The sequence below is a fragment of the Phocoena phocoena genome, chromosome 15 (assembly GCF_963924675.1).
Source record: "Phocoena phocoena chromosome 15, mPhoPho1.1, whole genome shotgun sequence".
In the NCBI taxonomy this organism is placed as follows: domain Eukaryota; kingdom Metazoa; phylum Chordata; class Mammalia; order Artiodactyla; family Phocoenidae; genus Phocoena; species Phocoena phocoena.
In genome coordinates, this window is record NC_089233.1 from 48245695 (window position 1) to 48258469 (window position 12775).

The following is a 12775-nucleotide window of genomic DNA, read 5'->3' on the forward strand; positions in this document are numbered from 1 at the left end:
AGCATAGGGATGTGTTTAGCTTTACAAGATTTGCCAAAGGGTTTTCTAAACGAGTTGTGCCACTTACACTCCAGTTATGGGATGGGTGAGTGTTCTAATTGCTCCACACCTCTGATAACATTTGATGTTGTCATCTTTTGGAATTTAAGTATTCCAGTGGATGTGAAAATGTACATTTGTCAAAGCCTTTACTCTTAACCACTGCACGATACTACATGGCCCTTTTTCACTTCAACCCATGATAATTACTTTTGTATATATCTGCTCCTCCTACTAGATTGTAAGCTCTCAGTTAGCTAAGTTATTACCTTATCATTTTTATAGTTCTCCAAAGCCCTAACATAGTGCCTGAATCAGAAAAGTTGTTCAATAAATGCTTAGTGAGTTTTGGCTTAGAACACTTTTTCTGCATTTTGTGGTTCCCTTTACCAACTTTAGACCAGGAGTATAAAAGAGTGCTCATCATGGTGAGAGGAAGCCTGAGGATAGTTAATGTGACAATGTGTGTCTGGTGATATATCTCCGGGTATACTGGCAAGATCCAGGGTCAGCTTAGATGAAATGAGGTAGAAAATAACCTTATATTAGGGCTTATATCCCTCACTATGCATCAGAATCACGTGGGGAACTCTGAAGAAATGCAGCTGCCTTGGTCCCAACCTGAATATTTGAATTCACTTGGTCTGTAGGTGGACCGAGTCACTGACCTTTCATAGATATTCTTAGATGTTTCTATTGTGCAACTATGACTGTGATATTCCATTGCCCTCAGTAGAACTGAGTGAAGAAATGAGTGGCTGCCATTGATAGATGTTTCTCTCCAAGAGTGAGATCATCACGTTTAATCATATCCATGGATGCAGCTACAGTTGAACAATTATCCACTATTTCCTTTATCCTTCCTCAAGAAGACAGAATTTTTGATCACCAATTACCTGCCTTGCCAAAGAATCAAAAAGCATAGCATACTGTGCTAATGTCAAAAGCATTTTCCTTCATCTCCTAATAAATTCATTTTTTGAACCCCTGAAAGATGTCTACTCCAAATATGAGTTCCCAGCACTGTGAAGATAATTTGAATCTGGATGTGACAATTGATGATAAATGAAGAAAAAGAAGCAGAACTGGAGGAACTAAACTTGGCTTATCAGAGATGAAAGCAAAGACTGAGTGGTTGATGTAACATTAAGAAATGGAGTCAACATATTTTGAATTAGCATTGAGCTAATTGTCAGAGATGAGCTGTAGGTCTGAGGGGCCTCAAGTCTGGTTCTTGCAGAGTTACTGGCCCTGAACTTCACTCCAGAGTGTTCTTCTCACACAGCCGCTGAAGGGGGTTCAGTAAAGGCATAACCAGAACTCACCCCCTCAGTGAGAGGAAATTTTTCATCAGAATGACTCTACAAGTTGGAAAAGGGAGGTCACTTTGGAATGCTCCCATGCATTGGCTTTCCTCTCTTGGGGGATAATTGTTTTACGGTTTGAGGTTTCTGTGAGGTGGGCATAACAGAACTGGAACAATTCTTCCTCACTTCTTTGTTTTCTTCTTCTCACTTCAATCTTTGTTACTTCCTTGGAGAATGAAGGGAGAGTGGCAAGGAAGAGGAACAGGGAAAAGTAGAGGGGGAGGGAAAGCAGGAGAGAATAGCAGTGAGAAAGAAGAGAGAGAAAACAAGTGTGTGTGTGTGTGTGTGTGTGTGTGTGTGTGTGGACACATGCATGCACACAGACAGAAAGGAGAGTTCTGATGACAGTAATAAAGAATTAGGATCAGGAACTTTGAACTAGGAGGATCCTTACACATCATATTTTTGAACACCCTCATTTTGCAGTTGGAAAACTGAGTACAAGAAAGAGGAAAGGATCTACACAAGGTGATGCAAAAAGTCAGGGGCAGAGCTGGATGAGAGAACTCAGGTGTTCACCACCACCTCCTTCTAAGTATTTCCTAATACTTCCCATGCTGCCTTGACCTCATTACAAAACCTCACACCCAGGAGCCTGAAAGGGCACTGCAATGACACTGACTAGATGGTTTGTGTGTGTGTGTGTGTGGGGTTGGGATAGTGAAAGGAGGCATTTAAGCTAAGGAACAAGATCACTTTTTACCTGACTATAACTTAAAACTTAAGTCTTCACATGGAAACAACCTAAATGTCCATTGACAGATGATTGGATAAAGAAGATATGGTGCGGCTACCAGTGTCTTCTGCGTAGAAAGAGTTCCCAAACGCAGCTGCCGCTGGTGCCTGGTCCCCAGGGAACTCCGCCTCTTCGGGGGACTCTCCAACACCAGCAGCTCTGCGGATGATAGGCTCTTGGTGCTCCAGCTAGGATTCAGGGCTGTGCCTCTGAGGTGGGAGAGCCAAGTTCAGGACATTGGTCCACCAGAGACCTCCCAGCTCCATGTAATATTGAACGGCGAAAATCACCCAGAGATCTCCATCTCAACGCCAAGACCAGCTCCACTCAATGACCAGCAAGCTACAGTGCTGGACACACTATGCCAAACAACTAGCAAGACAGGAACACAACCACACCCATTAGCAGAGAGGCTGCCTAAAATCATAATAAGGTCACAGACACACCAAAACACACCACCAGATGTGGACCTGCCTACCAGAAAGACAACATCCAGCCTCATCCACCAGAACACAGGCACTAGTCCCCTCAACCAGGAAGCCTACATGACACACTGAACCAACCTTAGCCACTGGGGGCAGACACCAAAAACAACGGGAACTATGAATCTTCAGTCTGTGAGAAGGAGACCCCAAATACCATAAGTTAAGCAAAATGAGAAGACAAAGAAACACACAGCAGATGAAGGAGCAAGGTAAAAACCCACCAGACCAAACAAATGAAGAGGAAATAGGCAGTCTACCTGAAAAAAATTTCAGAATAATGATAGTAAACATGATTCAAAATCTTGGAAATAGGATGGAGAAAATACAAGAAATGGTTAACAAGGAGCTAGAAGAACTAAAGAGCAAACAAACAATCATGAAAAACACAATAAATGAAATTAAAAATTCTCTAGAAGGAATCAATAGCAGAATAACAGAAGCAGAAGAATGGATAAGTAACCTGGAAGATGAAATAGTGGAAATAACTACTGGAGATCAGAATAAAGAAAAAAGAATGAAAAGAATCGAGGACAGTCTCAGAGACCTCTGGGACAACATTAAATGCACCAACATTCGAATTATAGGGGTCCCGGAAGAAGAAGAGAAAAAGAAATGGACTGAGAAAATATTTGAAGAGATGAGAGCTGAAAACATCCCTAATATGGGTAAGGAAATAATTAATCAAGTCCAGGAAGAACAGAGAGTCCCATATAGGATAAATTCAAGGAGAAACATGCCAAGACACATGTTAATCAAGCTATCAAAAGTTAAATACAAAGAAAAAATATTAAAAGCAGCAAGGGAAAAACAACAAATATCATACAAGGGAATCCCCATAAAGTTAACAGCTGATCTTTCAGCAGAAACTCTGCAAGCCAGAAGGGAGTGGCAGGACATATTTAAAGTGATGAAAGGGAAAAAACTACAACCAAGTTTACTCTATCCAGCAAGAATCTCATTCAGATTTGATGGAGAAATTAAAAGTTTTACAGACAAGCAGAAGCTAAGAGAACTCAGCATCACCAAACCAGCTTTACAACAAATGCTAAAGGAACTTCTCTAGGCAGAAAACACAAGAGAAGGAAAAGACCTACAATAAGAAACCCAAAACAATTAAGAAAATGGTAATAGGAACATACATATCGACAATTACCTTAAAAGTAAATGGAATAAAGGCTCCAACCAAAGGACATAGATTGGCTGAATGGATAAAAAACAAGACCCATATATATGATGTCTACAAGAGACCCACTTCAGACCTAGAGACACATACAGACTGAAAGTGAGGGGATGGAAAAACATATTACATGCAAATGGAAACCAAAAGAAAGCTGGAGTAGCAATTCTCATATCAGACAAAATAGACTTTAAAATAAAGACTATTACAAGAGACAAAGAAGGGCACTACATAGTTATCAAGGGATCAATCCAAGAAGAAGATATAACAATTGTAAATATTTATGCACCCAACATAGGAGCACCTCAATACATAAGGCAAATGCTAACAGCCATAAAAGGGGAAATTGACAGTAACACAATCATAGTAGGGGACTTTAACACCCCACTTTCACCAATGGACAGATCATCCAAAATGGAAGTAAATAAGGAACACAAGCTTTAAATGATACATTAAACAAGATGGACTTAATTGATATTTATAGGACATTCCATCCAAAACCAACAGAATACACATTTTTCTCTAGTGCTCATGGAACATTCTCCAGGATAGATCATATCTTGGGTCACAAATCAAGCCTTGGTAAATTTAAGAAAATTGAAATTGTATCAAGTATCTTTTCTGACCACAATGCTATGAGACTAGATATCAATGACAGGAAAAAAATCTGTAAAAAATACAAACACATGGAGGCTAAACAATACACTACTTAATAGCCAAGAGATGACTGAAGAAATCAAAGAGGAAATCAAAAAATACCTGGAAACAAATGACAATGAAAACACAACAACTGAAAACCTATGGGATGCAATAAAGCAGTTCTAAGAGGTAAGTTTATAGCAATACAATCCTACCTTAAGAAACAAGAAACATCTCAAATAAGCCACCTAACCTTACACCTAAAGCAATTAGAGAAAGAAGAACAAAAAACCCCCAAAGTTAGCAGAAGGAAAGAAAACATAAAGATCAGATCAGAAATAAATGAAAAAGAAATGAAGGAAACAATAGCAAAGATGAATAAAACTAAAAGCCGGTTCTTTGAGAAGATAACCAAAATTGATAAACCATTACCAGACTCATCAAGAAAAAAAAGGGAGAAGACTCAAGTCAATAGAATTAGAAATGAAAAAGGGGAAGTAACAACTGACACTGCAGAAACACAAAGGATCATGAGAGATTACTAGAAGCAACTATATGCCAATAAAATGGACATGCTGGAAGAACTGGACAATTCTTATAAAGGTTTAACCTTCCAAGACTGAACCAGGAAGAAAGAGAAAATATGAACAGACCAATCACAAGCACTGAAATTGAAACTGTGACTAAAAATCTTCCAACAAACAAAAGCCCAGGACCAGATGGCTTCACAGGTGAATTCTATCAAACACTTAGAGAAGAGCTAACACCTATCCTTCTCAAACTCTTCCAAAATATAGCAGAAGGAGGAACACTCCCAAACTCATTCTACGAGGCCACCATCACACTGATACCAAAACCAGACAAAGATGTCACAAACAAAGAAAACTACAGACCAATATCACTGATGAACATAGATGCAAAAGTCCTCAACAAAATACTAGCAAACAGAATCCAACAGCACATTAAAAAGATCATACACCATGACCAAGTGAGGTTTATCCCAGGAATGCAAGGATTCTTTGATATACACAAATCAATCAATGTGATACGTCATATTAACAAATTGAAGGAGAAAACCATATGATCATCTCAATAGATGCAGAGAAAGCGTTGGACAAAATTCAACACCCATTTATGATAAAAACTCTCCAGAAAGTAGGCATAGAGGGAACTTACCTCAACATAATAAAGGCCATATATGACAAACCCACAGCCAACATCGTCCTCAATTGTGAAAAACTGAGACCTTTTCCATTAAGATCCGGAACAAGACAAGGTTGCCCACTCTCACTACTATTATTCAACATAGTTTTGGAAGTTTTAACCACAGCAATCAGAGAAGAAAAAGAAATAAAAGGAATCCAAACCAGAAAAGAAGAAGTAAAGCTGTCACTGTTTGCAGATGACATGATACTATACATAGAGAATCCTAAAGATGCCACCAGAAAACTACTAGAACTAATCAATGTATTTGGTGAAGTAGCAGGATACAAAATTAATGCACAGAAATCTCTTGCATTCCTATAAACTAATGATGAAGAATCTGAAAGTGAAATTAAGAAAACACTCCCATTTACCATTGCAACATAGAGAATAAAATACCTAGGAATAAACCTGCCTAAGGAGATGAAAGACCTGTATGCAGAAAATTATAAGACAGTGATGAAAGAAATTAAAGATGATACAAATAGATGGAAACCATGTTCTTGGATTGGAAGAGTCAACATTGTGAAAATCACTATACAACCCAAAGCAATCTACAGATTCAATGCAATCCCTATCAAAGTACCAATGGCACTTTTCACAGAACTAGAACAACACATTTCACAATTTATATGGAAATACAAAAGACCCTGAATAGCCAATGCAATCTTGAGAAAGAAAAATGGAGCTGGAAGAATCAGGCTCCCTGACTTCAGACTATACTACAAAACTACAGTAATCAAAACAGTATGGTACTGGCACAAAAACAGAAATATAGACCAATGGAACAGGATAGAAAGCCCAGAGATAAACCCACCCACATGTGGTCACCTTATCTTTGATAAAGGAGGCAAGAATATACAGTGGAGAAAAGACAGTCTCTTCAATAAGTGGTGCTGGGAAAACTGGACAGCTACATGTATAAGAATGAAATTAGAACACTCCCTAACACCATACACAAAAATAAACTTAAAATGGTTTAGAGACCTAAATGTAAGGCCAGACACTATCAAACTTTTAGAGGAAAACATAGGCAGAACACTCTATGACATAAATCACAGCAAGATCCTTTTTGACCCACCTCCTAGAGAAATGGAAATAAAAACAAAAATACACAAATGGGACCTAATGAAACTTAAAAGCTTTTGCACAGCAAAGGAAGACATAAGCAAGATGAAAAACACAACCCTCAGAATGGGAGAAAATATTTGCAAATGAAGCAACTGATACAGGATTGATCTCCAAAATTTACAAGCAGCTCATGCAGCTCAATATCAAAAAAACAAACAACCCAATCCAAAAATGGGAAGAAGACCTAAATATACATTTCTCCTAAGAAGATATACAGATTTCCAACAAACGCATGAAAGAATGTTCAACATCATTAATCATTAGAGAAATGCAATTCAAAACTACAATGCGATATCATCTCACACTGGTCAGAATAGCCATCACCAAAAAATCTACAAACAATAAATGCTGGAGAGGGCTGTGGAGAAAAGGGAACCCTCATACACTGTTGGTAGGAATGTAAATTGATAGAGCCACTATGGAGAACAGGATGGAGGTTCCTTAAAAAACTAAAAATAGAACTACCATACGACCCAGCAATCCCACTACTGGGCATATACCCTGAGAAAACCATAATTCAAAAAGAGTCATGTTCCACAAAGATCATTGCAGCTCTACTTACAGTAGCCAGGACATGGAAACAACCTAAGTGTCCATTAACAGTTGAATAGCTAAAGAAGATGTGGCACATATATACAATGGAATATTACTCAGCCATAAAAAGAAACGAAACTGAGTTATTTGTAGTGTGGTGGATGGACCTAGAGTCTGTCCTACAGAGTGAAGTAAGTCAGAAAGAGAAAAACTAATACTGTGTGCTAACACATATATATGGAATCTAAAAAAAAAAAAAATTCATGAAGAACCTAGGGGCAAGACGGGAATAAAGACGCAGACCTACTAGATTATGGACTTGAGGACACTGAGAGGGGGAAGGGTAAGCTGGGACCAAGTGAGAGAGTGGTAGTGTATATATGGACATATAAACAGTACCAAATGTAAGGTAGATAGCTAGTGGGAAGCAGTCGCATAGCACAGGGAGATCAGCTCCATGCTTTGTGACCAGCTTGACGGGTGGGAGGGTGGGAGATGCAAGAGGGAAGAGATATGGGGATATATGTGTATGTATAACTGATTCACTTTGCTATAAAGCAGAAACTAACACACCATTGTAAAGCAATTATACTCCAATAAAAGCGTTAAAAAAAAAAGGAGATATGGTGCATATACACAATGGAATACAACTCAGCCATAAAAAAGAATGAAATAATACCATTTGCAGCAATATGGATGCAACTAGAGATTATCATACTAAGTGACGTAAGTCAAACAGAGAAAGAGAAATACCGTATAATATCATTTATATGTGGAATCTAAAATATGATACAGATGAACCTATCTACAAAACAGAGACAGACTCACAGACATAGAGAACAGACTTGTGGCTCTCCAAGGGGGAGGAGGAGTGGGGGAGGGGTGGACTGGGAGTTTGGGGTTAGTAGATGCAAACTATTATGTATAGAATGGATAAACAACAAGGTCCTACTGTACAGCACAGAGAACTACATCCAGAGATAAACCATAATGGAAAGGAATATAAAAAAGAATTCATATATAAATGAGTTACTTTGCTGTACAGCAGAAATTGTCACAACGCTGTAAATCAACTGTGCTTCAATGAAAAAATAAATTTAAAAAAACTTAATTCTTTAAACTTTCTCAAGGCAGAGTTACAAAATAGGAGGCATTATCACACTTCTGATAATTACGTGCAGTCTAAGAGCTCAGTCATGGCTTCAGAGGCCGCGCTGGAAGATCACTAATGACAGAGACACTAATGTGTTTGGGTTACACTTAGCAATCTGGGTTTTTAATGCAGTTCAACCATTTGTTCCAGGTCACCAGAGGTTAACAAGCCAGTAGTGAGTATAAACATGACTGTGTTTCATTAGCTAAGCTCCCAGGTCGAAGAGCAAGGACTAAGCCCCATCAATAATCTTTACTTTTGTCTAGAAGCAAGAGGTATCTATTGGATAAAAACACTGATACTCACTGTTGTGTTTGAAGATCCTTATGGTTGCACCCGAGAGTCGGGCCCCAAGCACAAGAGATGCATGGTTTAACTCATCGCTTAAAATGAGGCATCCCTGGTAGAAAACAAGCACATGAAACATAGGCCAATAAATAAAATGAAGGGAAAACAACATGTGGGAACAGGAACTCACTTTAAGATCTATAACACAGATTCTCCAAAACCCTCTTTAATTTTAAAAGTCCAAGAGTTTAAACTGGTGTCTTCGTGGATAAAATCCTCTAGAGCAATTTGCTGATGGAGTTGGGGATCTGTTAAGGGTTAACACCTTTTTGAAACATTTGCAGATAGTTTTCAGCAGAGGAGGTCATCCAAGATCTTCGTTAAGCACCGGGTAGAGTCTAAAGGATTGATGGTTGGCAGGAAAACTAACATGATTTTGGGTGGGTTGTGGATTTGCTGAGGCTTTTCAATCCCATGCTGGATTATTTGGAATGGTGCCCGGGCACTCTTACCGGAAGGCAGGGATAATTTCTGCAAAACATTTCAAGCTCTTGTTTTCTGATTCTCATTCCCTACTATATTAACATCCATGTAGACAGAGGCATCACTGCTTTACAGTTAAAAACTTTGCATCTGGAAAAGTATGGATGGCAATTCAGTCTGAGGCAAGGAGAGAAGGTCACTCTAATTTACTGCTTATATAAGTTACTGTTTGTAAAATTATTTTTCTTTATTAATTTAAATATTTCTAAATTATGAAATTGCTCAAGTAGACTCAAAATGCAGAGACACGCAAAAAAATTAAAAATAAAGACCTTTATTTTATGGCCACCCAGAATCTTAGAGTTCTCCCTTATATTTTAGAAATCTCACACATGATACACTTTTAAGTTTTTGAGGCCAAAGCCAGCAAAATTCTCACATCTCCATACCCCAGACATTGTGTGTGTATTTATAATTTTTTTTGGTGGACATTTGAGAGTTACTTGTAAACCTCATGACACCTCACCCTGAAATTCTTTAGCACGTGTCTACTAGGAAAAAGGACATTCTCCTACACGATCACAATGCAATTATCACACCTTTGAAATAAACATTAATACAATGCTATCATCTAATATACAGTTCAAATTCAAATTTTTCCAACTGTCCTAAAAATGTCTTGATGCCTTTTACAGATGTTTCCTTTCCTATTTTTTTCAATGCAGAATCCAATCAAAGATCATATACTGCATTATATTAGTTGTCATGAGTCAGATTTTTAAAAACATAAATCTGATTATGGCACTTGCTTACTTAAAATGAAAAAAACAACTCTTCATTTTTCTCCAGGAGAATTCCCAACACTCTAGCATGATTTACACTATAAGGCTCTTTACAATTTGGTAACTGCCTTCACCTCTGGTCTCTTCTTCATCCACTCTCCTACATTCTAATTCTTCCAAACCTCAGTGCTTCACACATGCTGCTCACTCTTCCTTGTCTTAAGAAAATAACTTACTTATCTAAACAGATAAGTAACAGATTCTGTTCTCATGTCACCTACTTTGCACAAGCATCTCAGCCTTTCTCGAGAAGAGTTAGGGGACAACTCTTTTGTCCTTCCTCATTTATGGGCACCCCTTTTCTGTGGTATTTATTCTGTTACTTGGTGTGTTATTACTGCCATTAGAAACTACATGAATTTACAGGGCAAAGGTCTTGTTCATCTCTGTATACTCTGCAACTTGCCTTATATGAGAACACAGTAGATTCTCAATAAGTGACTTATTGAATGAATAAAGGGACAAATAACACAAGGAAAACGTTTTGTTAAAATAAATGCTTAATAAGCATTTGTTATGCTGAACGTGGTGACTCGGGGGCCTAAAAATTTAATTGATTTTGTAAAACTGTCACTGAAGAGGAAGCTTGACTCCCATCTAGGGCTGCAATTCTATAACCAGATATCATGATGAAGAGATTTGCTGGACTCAGCTGGTACTTAGACAGGCTGGGACCTGGGACCCGGGACCCTTTGCTGCAATGCTTGCACCTGGACAAACCTCTTCATCTCCTTGTGCAACAAAATACAAATAAACTATATGGGACTAAAATTAACTGTGTGCTTGTGCAGTTGGGGCAAATTATGGACAACAAGATTCAAAAAGACCAAAAAACCCAACTGCCACTTCTGAAGAGCCGGAAGCAAAAGCAGGGTACTGCATATGCCTCTTGCACACAACACCACCAAAGCGGTGGGCAAACCTCCTAAGCCACCCCTCTGGCCTTACGCTGGGACCTGCCCCTACCCTCACCCCATATGAGGAACTAGCTCGCCCCCCTCCTTGGGGGTGAGCTCCCCCGCTGCTGCAGCAGGGGCCCCAATAAAGCCTTGCCTGAATCTCTTGTCTGGCCTCTTATCAATTTCTATCAATTAAGGAGGCCAGGCATCCTGGTCGGTAACAGTACATGTATTCAAAAAGCTGAAGATCCAAGCCTAAGAAAAGAAACTTCTCAGTCATACATCTAACAAAGGACCTGCTCAGAGTTGTCTTAGGAATAACACAGCAGAAGACAATTATGTTAATAAATTCTCACCTTTCCAACGAGTGCTGGGATATTCATTGAGTTCGTTGCAAATCCCATCCCAAAGACCATAGCAGCTTCTACATTCAGGAACTTAGCTACAAGGTCCTCCAACTCTTTATGTTTATCCAAGGTTCCTGCTCATGAAATGATAGGATGGGTGAATCTCCTGTTCTCAACAAGTCCAAGATTGAAAACTCAAATTCCAGTGCTTACCCATTACCAAAAGACACATACAGGAGTGCACATAGCAGGTCTATTTGCCATAGGCCGAATCTAGAAACAACCCAAATAACTACACACTGTAGAATGGATCAATACATATACAGTAGAATTCAACACATCAGTGAGAAAAAACAAACTGATGTCCCACACAACAACATGGAAAATCTCACAAATATGTGGTCGAGAGAAAAAAGTCAGACATGTATACACTCATACTGTATGAATCCATTTATATGAAATTTACAAACAGACAAAACTAACCTGTAGTGTTAGAAGTCAGGAAAGTGGTTTCTTTTGTTGAGAGTGTGGAGAGAACTTTGAGATGCTCTGTTTTGTTTCTACATCTGGGTGCTGGTTATGTGGGTATGTTTGTTTTGTGAAAATCCATTTTATACTTACGATTGGTGCACTTTTCTATATATATAATTTATAATGCAATAAAATTTATAAAAAATACCACAGTTCCTCTTTCTTTCTACCTTACATCCCATGAATAATTAATTAAATTCTAACTCCCTCAGAGGGTTCCCGACACTCAAATGCAAACAGAGCTCATGACTTCCATACGTGCATTGAGCTATAATGCTTATTGAACCTTTGGAATGTGCTAGATTTCAAAGCCCACTATTTAGGTTATCTCATTTAATTTTAAGGGCCCAATAATGCAGGTATTATTACTTTACAGATAAGAAAACTGAAGTGGGAAGAGGTCACAGATAAAAAGCAACAGAGATACTCAAGTCTAACCCCAAAGTTGATATTTTTAAGACTCTACTACCTTTAAATGCTTACTCGCTGACCCCTTCTTATAAATAATCCCTCATGCCTTACTGAGAGTAAATACTAATGCTTCCCATAGTCTTGTTTGCCATCACTCTAACTTCTAGATCTATACTGTCCAATATGGTAGGCACCAACTACATATGGTTAGTGCAATAGAGGAACTGAGTTTTACATTTTATTTAATTTTAGTTATTTTTTTCCATTAAACACAACTTTACTGTTTTGGTAGGATTATTTCCCACTTATTTCACTTTAACCAGTGAAAATTTGGTGTCTGAATTGACATGTACTGTAAGGGTAAAATACCCACCATTTTTTGAAGAGAGAACAAAAACAATAAAAATAATATAGTATAGTTCATTAATATTTCACTTATTGATTACATGTTTAAATGACAATACTTGGGATATATTGGATCACATAAAATGTATTATGAAATTGTTCACC

At 38.2% G+C, this 12775-nt stretch overlaps 1 protein-coding gene across 1 annotated transcript in view; it reads right to left on the reverse strand.

Annotated features, from left to right (window-relative positions):
* Positions 1-12775, reverse strand: part of SPTLC3 (serine palmitoyltransferase long chain base subunit 3) — a 125091-nt gene that overhangs the window by 64900 nt on the left and 47416 nt on the right. Inside the window, exons 5-6 of the mRNA XM_065892925.1 lie at positions 11333-11457; positions 8771-8864 (exon numbers count right to left, since the gene is read on the reverse strand). Coding sequence (XP_065748997.1) covers positions 8771-8864; positions 11333-11457 — 219 coding nt within the window. The remainder of the gene's footprint in view (positions 1-8770; positions 8865-11332; positions 11458-12775) is intronic.